The sequence below is a fragment of the Musa acuminata genome, chromosome BXJ3-4 (assembly GCF_036884655.1).
Source record: "Musa acuminata AAA Group cultivar baxijiao chromosome BXJ3-4, Cavendish_Baxijiao_AAA, whole genome shotgun sequence".
Classification (NCBI taxonomy): Eukaryota; Viridiplantae; Streptophyta; class Magnoliopsida; order Zingiberales; family Musaceae; genus Musa; species Musa acuminata.
The window spans coordinates 34,678,096-34,690,963 of record NC_088352.1 but is presented as its reverse complement, the minus strand read 5'-3'; the positions used below and the strand labels follow the sequence as shown (position 1 = coordinate 34,690,963).

At 40.9% G+C, this 12,868-nt stretch overlaps 2 protein-coding genes across 4 annotated transcripts; both read right to left on the bottom strand.

Moving 5' to 3' along the window:
- Positions 1–38: 38 nt before the first annotated feature.
- Positions 39–8,649, bottom strand: LOC135636584 (protein transport protein SEC16B homolog). Of its 3 annotated transcripts, XM_065148387.1 has the most exons (14): positions 8,529–8,649; positions 6,508–8,106; positions 6,035–6,346; positions 4,138–4,266; positions 3,947–4,069; positions 3,678–3,848; positions 3,403–3,528; positions 3,179–3,313; positions 2,245–2,372; positions 2,067–2,178; positions 1,692–1,982; positions 1,435–1,560; positions 1,048–1,346; positions 39–967 (listed from the first exon to the last, which is right to left on the bottom strand). In XM_065148387.1, the coding sequence occupies exons 2-14, from the start codon at positions 8,092–8,094 to the stop codon at positions 451–453; spliced, it is 4,056 nt and encodes a 1,351-aa protein (XP_065004459.1). In that variant the 5' UTR covers positions 8,095–8,106; positions 8,529–8,649; the 3' UTR covers positions 39–450. The 3 variants fall into 3 exon arrangements, with proteins under 3 accessions (XP_065004459.1, XP_065004457.1, XP_065004458.1); XM_065148385.1 differs by having other exon boundaries at positions 6,508–8,627; XM_065148386.1 differs by having other exon boundaries at positions 3,947–4,048; positions 6,508–8,627.
- A 2,757-nt stretch (positions 8,650–11,406) lies between these two features.
- Positions 11,407–12,868, bottom strand: LOC135634807 (zinc finger protein ZAT9-like). Its single transcript, XM_065145420.1, has one exon. It carries the CDS (start codon positions 12,579–12,581, stop codon positions 11,619–11,621), a length of 963 nt encoding a protein of 320 aa, XP_065001492.1. The 5' UTR covers positions 12,582–12,868; the 3' UTR covers positions 11,407–11,618.

Sequence of the window (12,868 nt, the reverse complement as noted above, 5' to 3'; positions counted from 1 at the left end):
CTTGGAATAATATAGTGAGAGTTTGATGCTTACCCAAGTGATCCCAAAGAAAAGTTTTGACACAATATTAAACCATAAATTGTGTTTTACACACTTTACAATTTAGCTGATTACCTATACAAACAATCAGAAGAACAAGTTGTTCCCCACATTGTCATTCTTATGAACAACGACAATGCTGGTTATTTGTGATTCAGAAGAAATTATTTAGCGTCTGATCCGACTCATCTTCTCGTAAACCTTCACAACAATTTCTATATAGAAACTTGCATCCACATGTTTTTAATTTAAAAGAATGTATCCAAGGACTGCGATTGTGCCTCTGTAAGCATACTAAACTCTTTCACGGAAACTCTTCCATGATCAGTAAGCTGTTGGGTCCTGCGTCATATATATCATCTGTTGCCACCAGCTTATTAGGCATATATGGATATACAAGACAGCCACACATCAAAGCTCAACCTGATGAAGGTCATCACCCATTTTAACCCAATTAAGCTGCAGAGATGAATTGCTCCGGCAATCATCATGGACAAAGGATGATGGCACATTTGATCCATCTTCAGAGGAGTTCACTCCAGCCATCGTAGGCATGAAAATGGTGTTGTACTTTCCAGTCCATGATGGTGCCGGTGAACCATTAGAGAATGAGCCCTTGTTATTTTGCAGCACTGCTGCTGCATCCTTTTTAGAGAAGGTGTTAGTATCCATGCCAGGAGAATGTTGCACAGTTAAAGGTATCGGTGGTGGCGATGATGATAAAAATGATGCTTCCTTATCTACTGTAGTAGAAGATTCAGAAAGCAACAAAGCTCCTAAAGTGCTTTCTCCTGCTGTAACATCACAAGTTGCAGGCGTGCCAGGAGCAAAAAATGTGGCACCAACTGCTGGCTTAACAGATGGAGTAGAGGGTGACCGGAATGAATTTGTGAAGACCCCTCCATCCTTGTTGAATGTGTCGACATATCTAGAAAAGAGACCAAATTAACATAATTTTTGCCACAATTAACAGTAAATAATTCCTTGTAGTAAAAGTGAGAAACCCACCTAGATCTTACACCCATTCTGTTGCGGGCTGAGAATTGGTTTGGGCCAGGCGATATGGGTGGGATCCCTGAAGCATGTTGTAATGGACTAGGATAACTGGTTTCCAGTATTCCATTAGCATTGTGAGTTGGGCTCTTAAAGGCACTATTGGTGTCATTGACAGAAATCCCATTTTGGTGGGCAACTGTGGTTGGAGGAGGAGGTAAATAAGCTTCTTCAGGTTGAGGTTCAACACCCTCTTCCACCCATCTCTTGAGTTTTTCATCATAAAAAAATTTGTTTCTTTCACCCAATTTTGCCTTCATTCACAATTGAAAAGGTAAGATGTGGTTTAAATAAATATACAAGTCCTGCTCTTTCAAAATTGAGAGGCATCAGAAAATGTACCTGGCATTCTGAACGAGATCTCGAGACCCACCCTACGGTCCTCTGAAAAATCTGAGAACCAAAACGGCCTAGACGTGATGAAGCTTTGCTCTCTGAGTCAGGTGAGATTGAATCCACAGATTTGTCCTGAATGAAGTAGTAGAAAGCTCACAATATAATTCCACAAACTCAAAATGGAACATGGTCAAGAATGTAGTATAAACATTTACAATAAAGTTTGTGTTACTGTAAAAAAATTGCTGAAGGAAAGAATCTACCTGCTTTAAGGCTTTGCCAAAATCTGGCTCTGATGCACTTCTGCTGTGCATAGTCCTGCTATTTATTGCCCAATCATTCAAGTTTTCTTGGGAACTTGACGGAATTAAGGATGACATGGCCATTGTGGATTGGCTGTTAGCTACTTTTGGGGCAACAGAATTATATTCTTTGCCATTTGTGCCACTCTGAGGCATTGGCGTGGTACCAATCATGCGGTGGATGGATCTATCAATTGACGTAAATAATTTACCAACAAGTTTTGCAGGGTCCAAATTTGTGCTATACCCAGCCTGAAAAAGTAATAATGAATATAAATCAAGGGAAACAAACTGGAGATTATTATGGGTAGTAAACAGTGGATTGGGAAATTGTACCTGCAGATGCATTCGCAAGCGATCCTCTAGAGATGAAAATAGCGATCTCCACATCTCAATAACAGGTGTGCGACTAGAACTTTTCAGCAGCTTCAAGGATGCCTGGCAATACCTACATTGGACAAATACCAGCTCAGGAAAATTCATCAAGAAAAGAACTAATTACAGTGTCACCAACCTCAAGGAATCAGAAACTTTCCCAACTTCTGCAAGCATGTAAGCATATACAAGCTTATATGGTTGAAATGGTAACAAGATGAACTGGGAATTCCCAAGCACCTTTGAATATTCATATAACTCTGTCCTCTGCAAGAAAATTTGTTATGTTCAATTGTTTAAGATTTAAAACATCTAAGACAAAAATCTTATCAAACATATTTCAGAATATGCCAGCTTCCATCTAAAAGTCAACAATAGACCTTAGTTTGAAAATAGATTAAAGTAGGCAAAAGGTCACATACGAAGAAGTAAAGTTGAGAAGAAATCAAACATCAAGATAAAGCATCATTTTCACATCTTTAGACCCTAACAAAATTTCGAAATACCCCACCCAGGAAGGGAGGCAGAGCTGGGGGAAGAGATAGAATTATTAGAATCCCTAATATACAAAATCTGCATATGCAGAAAAAGGAGAGTTTAAGCCATAGTGGGGGTCCCACCAGAACCTTTTATATCAACAAAGTGGACAGTAGATTAACATGGGACTATGCATACAGATGCTATTTGCAGAAGCGTTTACTGACCCAGCATAGATAATCACTAGATTAGTTTCTTCACATCCGACATCAACATATAGCTTCATTTGGGAAAAAGATAAAGAAAAGGAAAAAGGCTAGTTTACCGGTTTACTTGTCATAGATTACAAACATTTAGAAGCATACGATCGCATATAATCACTATAACAAACTAACTCACAAACCATTACGTATGCTTAAAATCATCAGCCACATCAGTAGAAACAGGATGCAATCACAATAAAACAGGATAGGGTTATATATCATTTGGTTAACTTTATGACCATAACGATTATCACAAAACATTATCAAAGAAAAAACCCACAATATACTACATAGAATCCACCAAAACTAATGATGAAAGAAAATGGGCACAACCTGGATAGCATCAGGACTGGCATATGTGCGAGGATGCTTCCAGTGATCTGCACCAAGAAGGCACATTCTTGCACTGTCAGAGTATGACTCAAAGTTAGCCTCGGCAACCAAGTAGCAGACGTGTGCAGCAGATATCTGTATCAAAGGTACAGAGAATATTAAACATAGAAAAAAGTTAAGATCCTTAGCTAGATTTAATCAAGGATAAAATACTAAATACAAACCTTTCCTTTTTCCCTCCACAAACAATCTCCAAGATGAAGTATTACCAATTCATCATCTTTTGTTCTATTTGCGGTAATAATAGCTAGATGTTTTTCCCAGTCATCAAGCATTCCATTGGAAAGGACCTGTATTATATTGGTGACATCAGAAATCACATATACAATCTAAACAAAGAAGAGAGTTGCTCAAAATAAGTTTTACATCTTGCTTAAACATTGAGTCGAGACATGAAGTGCTTAGTCACTTTCTAGAAAAGTATCTGATTTATTGTCACCTTCATAGACTGTTCTGGTGCATTATCAGAAGTGGGAAAACTACTATCTGAGGAGTTCTTGAAAGAAAATACATCTGCAGGTTGTCCAGCAATAAGCAAGTATAATGTCCTCAAAGGTGATCCAGATATGAACTGATGATTAGCCATTTGCTTGACAGTTTCAACATAAAACTGCAAGTAATCAACCAAATCATTAACTTAAAGGAAATGGAAGCTCTTTGAAAAACATTGGAAACATTATCAGTTTAGCAAAATAAAATGTCAAATACCTTCTCGCCAAGCTGTGCTGCAAGAATAAGAGCAAGTCCCCACAACTGGCCTGCTTGTGCACATTGAAGAGCCTCCTTCCTTCTACCAAAAACAAGAAGATTCTGCACTGCAATGGCAGCTCCCTGATCAAGTGGCAGAAAGTTTTATTATATAATGTGTCAATAAAAACATTGAAAATATAAAATTTTACCTGTATATCACCTTCAGTAGGCAGGTACTGCATGCAGTCTGTGATAGAGCCATACTGCACCGAAGAAGTACCATTCTTGCTAACAGATGCAAAAAGATTAGTAATGGCAGATGCTGGACCATCGGTGTCCTATCCAGAAAAAGAAAATGTTAGCACATTGAATTCCTCATTATGAAACATAATATATTAATCCATGAGGGACCTAGATAGCCCCACTTAGGCAACATGGATTATTTTGTATAAAAAGGTAAATTTTATTTGCAGTGCGTTTCACAGGCTAATAACTGCCATTTGCTACCTGTAGAGGCCAAAGTAATGATAAAGAAAATAAATAGTATCCTGATGTCTAAAACTAGCCTCTTGACTATATTAATATTTTGTTATGGAGGTGTATGACGATAAGCTTTTCCAATTCCTTCCCCACCATATGATGTCCTCTAAAATCCTCTATTAAAACTAAAATCTCAAAGTATCCCTAGTAGTTATCAATTTCTTGTGACGTATGCACCTTTTATGTTCCCTAATACATGGCAGCTCAAAACTAACATGTCAAGACACCATCTTGATCAAAACAATAAAAGTCTTTAAGTTTAACTAGATTAGTGTGAAAAAGATGCCTAGAGCTTCCTTTAATTCTGAAAAGATCACAGCACAAAGATCAATGAAGTGATGACCAGCATCAAGTCATCAACGGATTGAATGAGTGGCAGGTAGTAAGGAAGAAAGAAATCTTTACATAAAATACGTCAGTAACCAATAAATCTACTTCTATGCAACCGAATGAGTATATATAATCCAACATGTTAAGTTTTCTGCATGATCAGGAAAATATCTGCAACAAGATCTCCTCATGGTCCTCTAGAACTGCAACCAAGGTAGAATGAGTCTAGCTTGATGAGGTGGATATGGCTATATTACAAAGTTGCAAAAAGAAGAAACAAATAGCTGGAGTAAGAGGCTGTAGAGGTTAACAAAGGTATGAAAGATATGACATAACAAGAAAAGACTTTGTAATCGTTTAGTACAACAGATAAGAAGCATCCAGATCAGATAATTTTATTCTTTATCATAAACCATGTAAGGTAACGACTGCTAACTTTTAAAGTAGTTATACAAATATAACTCAAGAAGATGACTCCTTATGCATACGTTTCTACAGCTCAAGACATGATAACTCCCCCCATAATCATAGGAATAGAAGAATATGCCACAGCCAATAAATATCACTTCTAGTAGCCCAAACACCATCAGTGGCTCAATACAGGAATGTGTCCTAATTAACAGCATATAACCTGTATTGAGTTTGCGGATATTATGCATAAGTAACAATAAAATGTTTATGCAAAGAAAAGTCTGAGGAACCAGTTGTTTCACATTGAGATATTTAAATATGTTGAATAAATGGCTAGTCAGTGACTGATTTATGCAATAATGGGATATTTTCTCTAGGGGAATTTCTAAAACTTCAACCACAACCCCAGCGAGATAAAGTACGTCAGTTTCCTCCTCTTAAGTAAACTTAGTGAAACTAATTGAACAAGCAGAAGCATGGCTTCACTAACTATGCTTCCACTGAGCTTTATCATCTAAATATGTAGATCCTAGAAAGACACAATAAGATTGGTTAATTGGCAGCCTACATTGTCAGTTTTTGCATTTGCATAAACTGCAACCTCAATACTTTGCTTCCAGAAACCAATCATCAAAATGATTTACTATGGATATTGCTTATACAGGTGCAAAAGAATTTACAAGAAAACCAGCAAAATGCATCTCATGGAGCATTATGAAACATGAATTTGGCAGAAAAATATCAAGTTCATAATCGGAAGTTGCATTAACTAGATACAATTAAAGTACAAAAAGATGAGCTTAAGAAGACCAATCAAATATTTACCTCAACTGATGGGTCAGAACTGAAAGGAGATCGAAGTTTCCCATAATGTTGACATAATATTTTCAGCAATGAAAGAAGCAACCTATGCAGTTCTCCTTCAGTAGCATCTACCAAGGAATGTGCTATTTTGTCATCTATCCATTTGTTCACATCCTTTGCTGAGGCATTGCCACCTATAAGTGGACCAGGAAAAGATTGCTGGCACAATGCATGGAAATAACTACATTTAGTAGTTATGGTGGTTGAATCATCAGTTTTCTTCATCAAAATATCCATTAAACCCAGAATGGAGATTGAACCCCCGATGGAATCCTTTATGAAAGAGATCAAAGCATCAGTTTCAAAAACAGGATCAAAAGACTTTATGTTGCTATCGTAGACTCAGAGCAACAAAGAACTGACATGATTTCTGTCAAACTCTTAAATTCTAAAATTCAATCAGAAAAGTTAACAGAGTAAGTTATCAGAGCTACCTTCCTTCCATAATCCAAGTTTGAGCCACAACAGCTTGCATCTTTCATGAGAATGAGTTTACCACCAAAACCAAAAGCAACCAAAGGATGCGGAGGACGCCCAGCTGAGGATCTGCCTTCATTTAGAGCATAAGAAAAACTAGAACATGGTGGACTTTCATAGCTCATTGATCGCTGAGAATGGTAGGTTGCCATTTGATTGCCTTGATGCCCATGAGATAAGTATGCCTGGAAGCTTTGGTCAACTTTTGGCTGATTAACACGGTCCATATTCTTTGTAGGCAGAAAGTTCTGGAGCCTTGTTGCACCATTACTACTGCCGAAATCATAATTTGACAGTGGTTCCAGGTCCCTAGTACCTACTTGGACATCCATACAGTTTGCTGCATGACCCATTGTGTTATATAAGTTTATTTTCTGCCGATTGTCATTGAAATCAGGGATGCCCTCATCCACTGGTTCAGGTTGTTGCATGTTTTCTTCAACAGACTTACTCCTAGAGCCATCCCAGTGAATTCCCATAACCTGGCTGTAGTGGCCATGTATAGTACCAGTTGTTGCCAGAACGGCCGGAGTGTAAGATTGAAGTGTGTGCCACTGCTGGATGTTAGTGTCATAGTACCATCCAGGATATTGAGGATCTAACACCACATTAGGTGGATATTCAGTGCTACCATAAGAGTCCTGATTCCAGTTGGAAACATAACCAGTGGAGCTATCCTCAGCTGTTTCTGCCACCACCGAGTTAGCAGACTGTTGATAGTAAGAAACCTCTGAACACTGGTCCATAATAATTCCATTACCAGCCGCCAAAACTTTGTCTTGATCATGTTGTTGTTCATTCATTGCATTGCTGTTTTCTGGTTCAGCGGTTGTTGCTGCATCATAATCATTAATTTGATACCACTGACCGGTGCTAACATCGAACTTCCAACCTGGATAGAGACTCTCCCAGTATTGAGCTTCATTCACATCTGGAGTTTGTTCACTCGGCAAGCTATAACATTGAGCATCTTGTTGTTCAATGGACTCGAAGTATGAGCATGCATCAGCGGCTGAATTGTCTGCAGAACTACACTTTTGGTCAACTTCAGCTTCGAGCTTGTTGCCGCACTCACCCACATTCTCCGTCGAGAAGTCTGTGTAGGATCCAAATCCATCTGAATCAAACTGCGGCGGATCAACTCTGAACGCACTCCATTGCACCTCCTTTACAGCCGTCTCCTTTGATCCAGTATTCTTCCCCAGCGACGAACCTGGAGATCCGAACTCCGAACTGGTCTCCGTCGAACCTCCAGATGCGACCACATTGTCACGAGCTGGTAATGGTGCCGATATGGGAATCTCCAGTTGTCGCTCGTCCTTGGAATCAAAGTTCTCAACTTCCACCCTAGAGGTAAATGAATCACTTGATATGGGAATTGCACTGCTTTCCACCACCAAGGATCTGGGTTTGGGAGATCCGGGACACTGCATGACCCCATTTTCTTGACGGTTTCCATCTGTCGCTGCCAATCCAGAAACCCCCAGCCTCGAGTCCTCCAATGCAAGACCGACATCATCGATGCTCATATTAGAAAAGCCCATTTCGGTGGTTGCCTGTTCGGAAACAGATCCAGCAAAAACCAAATCATCATTATTGACGAGGTTGTCGAAGAAGTCCTCATCGGTTTGATCCGCCAACGAGAACGGAGGAGGAGAGGCCATCGGATACAAGAAACAAACACCGACGAGCTAAGGATCCCCTCCTCCTCAACAAAAAGGAAGCATTCACCTCAACAACCCTCAGATCTATTCAACTCCCATCACCACCTCCACAAATTCATCAAGCTAAAGCTCCCAACTTTTCAGCCATTATAGGTTCCTCGGAGGGAATCGGGGCCAAAGGCACAAATTAACCAAGATCCGGCGTGCGTCGTCGTTCTTACGGATTGGAAAAAGAAATCCACGAGAGAAGAAACAAGAAAAAAAAGCAGAAATGGAAGGTGGAAATTGGGCGGCGGAGAGGAATGGAGAGTTACCAACGACGGTGAGGATTGCAGCGAATCGATCAAAGCAGCTTGGAATCGACGAGAGTGGGAGCAGCAAAAGACTGTGGTTTGGAAGCAGCCGGCATCCCACCATCCCTACGGAGCTTCACTTATACGCGTTCGCTCTTTGATCTTTTATTTTTGTCTTTTTTTTATTTACCCGCCAAAGAGGCGAAAAAAGGGATTTCCTCAAATAAAAACAAGAGTTTTTTTCTGTTACTTTTAACCTGCGGTTTGGCAGTTCCTTATTTTTTGGGATTTTTTTCCTGAAATTTGTATTCCTCGAAATGTAAAAAACATAAATTACTAAATTAAAAGAAATGTTACATTATCCTGATCTCGAATTATTAAGGATATAAAATGCATAAATAACATCCCATATCTCATCTACTTACCTAAACTTGTAGATGTAATGATATTAATCAAGATGTTAAGAGTGTAGAAAGTATTGTGTCCAAATCTTCTCAGAATAGGTTATCCGAATATGTTAGTCACTAAAGTATATATCAAGCCATCAAGTACTTTAATTTTAATATATATATATATATATATATATATATATATGAAAAAGATTGAAAAAGGGTTGTTAATATTTTTCTAAAAAAATTAGGTTAATCACTTTTAGTTTGTATTAAAAATTAGTTTGTTTGAGTTAAAAATAAGAATATTTTTTATAAAAAAATAATATAAATTGGAGTTTCAAATTTTAGTTAACTAATATAAGTTGATGGAGATTAACTATAATAACATATATGCAAGCTTTTAGGGTTTTCAGGGATATTATGTGCACATATTAATGTTGGTTTAAGAGCTTAATTTCAATCAAAGTCTTTTTTAAGAAATTAATTGATTTCATGTAAACTAATTTTTTTGTTTGGATACATGAAGTGCTTTCAGTATATTTTTCTTAGCTCTTCCATCTTTAAATTGAGGACTTATAAGGGGAAATATAAAAAATTGAGAATGAAATATAAAATTGTAAAACCTAATACTTTCCTCATATAAAGTCATGTTGAAGGCCAATATTTCATATATATATGGTTATCCTCACCAAGCCATGTGTTGAATAAAGGGACTAGCATGCATTATGATTCAAGATTCTTTATACTTGGAGCTATCATACTATATCTTTTGCTTCCAAGATACTTAATGATTCTCTATTACAGTCACTTGAGAATATAATCTTTTATATATATATATATATATATATATATATATATTGAAGTTAAATCTGCACAAAAGCAAAGGAGAAAAGACTTGAGGTGGATGAACATCCACTGCAAATAAAGATCTGCTTGTCCACCGTCAATCTACAAATTATCATCACAGCTACTGCCTTCCTCATGTAACTGTGTACTCTTCTTGCATAAATAGGCAGGGGAAGTGAAAAAGGCAGAGAGCAAAAGTGAAACACTTGATCATCATCATCTTCCAAGCCTCGATACTTCATTTTGCCAAGTGATAATGACACATTATTAACAAATGCTTCTTAATTATAAACATCATAATGACACAGAAATGCTTCTTAATTGAGTTATAACTCACAATATATATGGTTCTAGGCAGAATAGTGTCACTGTGGGCAGCTGTGGTTTCTGGAAGTGCAGCAATCACAGTTGAAACCACAGCAATTTGATGGACACCACTGGCGCAAATGTGAAGGATTACCATATCCTTTGATAAATCTTTTTTTACCTCACTGTGCATGCAAGAAACGTCACCATGATGGCTTCCCCTGATCACCAATCAAATCAGTCAACTCTGTGGATGCCGAATACTAATTGTTCTATGAATTCTCTCACATCTTCTGACGGGAATAGCTTTCTGTGGAACGAAGAACCTAATTTCATCTCTATGCAGCCTTCTAGTACTTTTCGTTGCCATTGATCTGCATGCGTCGACTCTTTCCCGATGAGACAACAGAGCACTGCAGTAAATCTCTGTGGCAGCTTCTCTGTTTAGATGTCGAATCTGTAACTTAGCATGAGTGCTGCATGGAAGTAATCCGTATTTAATGTCTCGGTGTTTGATCGATAGAAGTCTTTGCCCTGTTTTAAGTGTCAAATCTACTCGAGCCCATGGATTTCAAGTCAAGGATGCACGAGGCCATCTTAAGCAACATGGAGACCATGGATTTCCTACCTAAAGGAAATAAATTTCTCGTAGTTATATTGTTCAGATTATCTTGTTTTATCCCTGCAAGTAGAGATTCATCTTATGCTGTTACGATTGAGATTCCCAGTGCAAGTGAGACGGGAAGAAAGGAAGAAAAGGAGCTGAGCCAGTAACCAGCAGCAGTGAGCAGCTATTTGAGTTGTTCCTTTGGCCATTCCAATGCTCGCTTGAAAGTTGTGTGAAGAGTGGAAAGCCCGCAACCCCACACTCAACTATCTCTCTCTCTCTCTCTCTCTCTCTCTCTCTCTCCCTCCCTCTGCCCCAGTCGACAACAGCCAACCTATCTCATGATACGTGTTATTCTTCTCGCCCTCCTACTTTATTCCTTTCCCACCCTCACGCGCATCATGTACACTCCAAGCAGTCCTTTAATCGCTCACGTAATTGTGGTAGAAGCATCTGCAGGAAATATAAAACAGTTCGATGCTTTTGTTGCGAGAAGCAAAAACATGCCATGGAAACTGGCAACGACGGGTAGGTGTTTTCTTTGGTATAGCAAGAGTTTCCAATGCTCCACCAAATAGCTTCTGCGGGACCCGGTTCAATTTCTTCTTGTTCCGGTTCGAACCGCCTACGAAGTGTGCAATTGGACCCAAACCGAACCGCGCACTTCGATCGAAGCCGCTCTTCGCGCAGCCCAGACCAGGAGTAACCCGCAGAGAAAGCTTCGCGAAAGGATGAGAGCTCGAAGAAGGGAAAGGGTGAAGAAAAGCTTCTGCATTCCTCCCCTGTTTGAGGGCAATATCAACAACATAATCAAATCACCAGCTTTATCCAGTGTTAGACTGGAAGAGGAGGAGTTGAAGCTTCTTAGTTTATCTCGAAACTTCGACCCTTTTTGTGTTTCTGCGTCTTTAGGCTTAGTTTGCTCTCTCTTTGTACTGTGGGTAGAGAGAGAGAGAGTGCTTAGATTGCATGCTTGCCACACGTTGAGGTAGGGAAAGGAACTTCAGTATCGGAAATGGCGGACAGCTCAACGTCGTCGTCCGCTGGCGCCGGCAGGTTAAGGTCGATAAGGCCGAAGCTGCGGACGTAGTTGGTGACGGCGGGGACAGGGGAGGTGCTCGACGGCGATTTGTTGGTGACAGAGGACATAAAGTGCGACCTCTTGTGGCCGCCGAGAGCTTGGCCGGAGCTGAAGACTCTGAAGCAAAAGGGGCACTCGTAGACTCTGGCATCGGCGTTGGTGTCGACGCCGTCGGCCGAGCTGGCGACTCGGCGTTCCACGGCCGGGACACAACCGTTTATTCTCTTGTGGCTCGCCCGGTGGCCACCGAGCGCTTGGTACGACCGGAACACCTTCTTGCACGCGTCGCACTGGTGCCGACTCCTTCCCCTCCGGAGCGGGGGCCGCGATCGGGCGGCGGCCCAGGAGTCGCGGGAGAGCATCATCAGGCAGAGGGCGACGTCCTCGTCGGGGGTCGCGTACGAAACGGAGCTCGCCGGCTCCGCATCCGGTTGATCCGGCGTAAGGGCAGTGGCCCCGAGGCGGCGCTTCTTCGTTCGGAGGCGACGGGCGCGGGGTGACTCCGTCTCGCTCTCCCAGTCTGGAACGACGACGCAGGGGCCAGCTGGCTCGTCGGCGGCGAAGGAAGAAGAGGAGGAAGAGGAGAACTCTGAGTCCACGAGCCGGAAGTTCTTCCGGAGGTTCACGCGGAGGCCATAAGAGAGTCCCACCTCCACCGCCTCCTCCTCTTCCACGTCGCGCTCCGACGCAGCATGACCAGAGGAGACGGAGGAGTGGGAATCTCCAGGGCGGCACGACCGCGACCGAGGGGCTGTGGAGGTGACGTGAGAGCGTATGTGACGGCCAAGAGCGTAGCCGTCGGAGAAGCGGCCGAAGCAGACGTTGCAAGTGCGCCCGTCCATCGAAGCAAACAGTAGAGGAGCACCGGAGATCAACCTAAACTGGGAAGCTCTTCTTCTTCACAGAGGACGAGGAGAAGGGAAGTGTTGAAGAAGAGAGGGAGCTAAAACAGTGCAGGGTGACAAGCATTCCGCCACCACCTCACCACAAGAAGAGAAGGAAAAGGAGAGAGATGAAATGAAAAGAGGAAGAGAGAGAACAAGTGGAGTGTATCTTTCGGCATTTGGAAGTCAAGACACGGAGGGAAGGCATTAAAGACATTATGGGAACCGCATCTGCACGGTTGCAT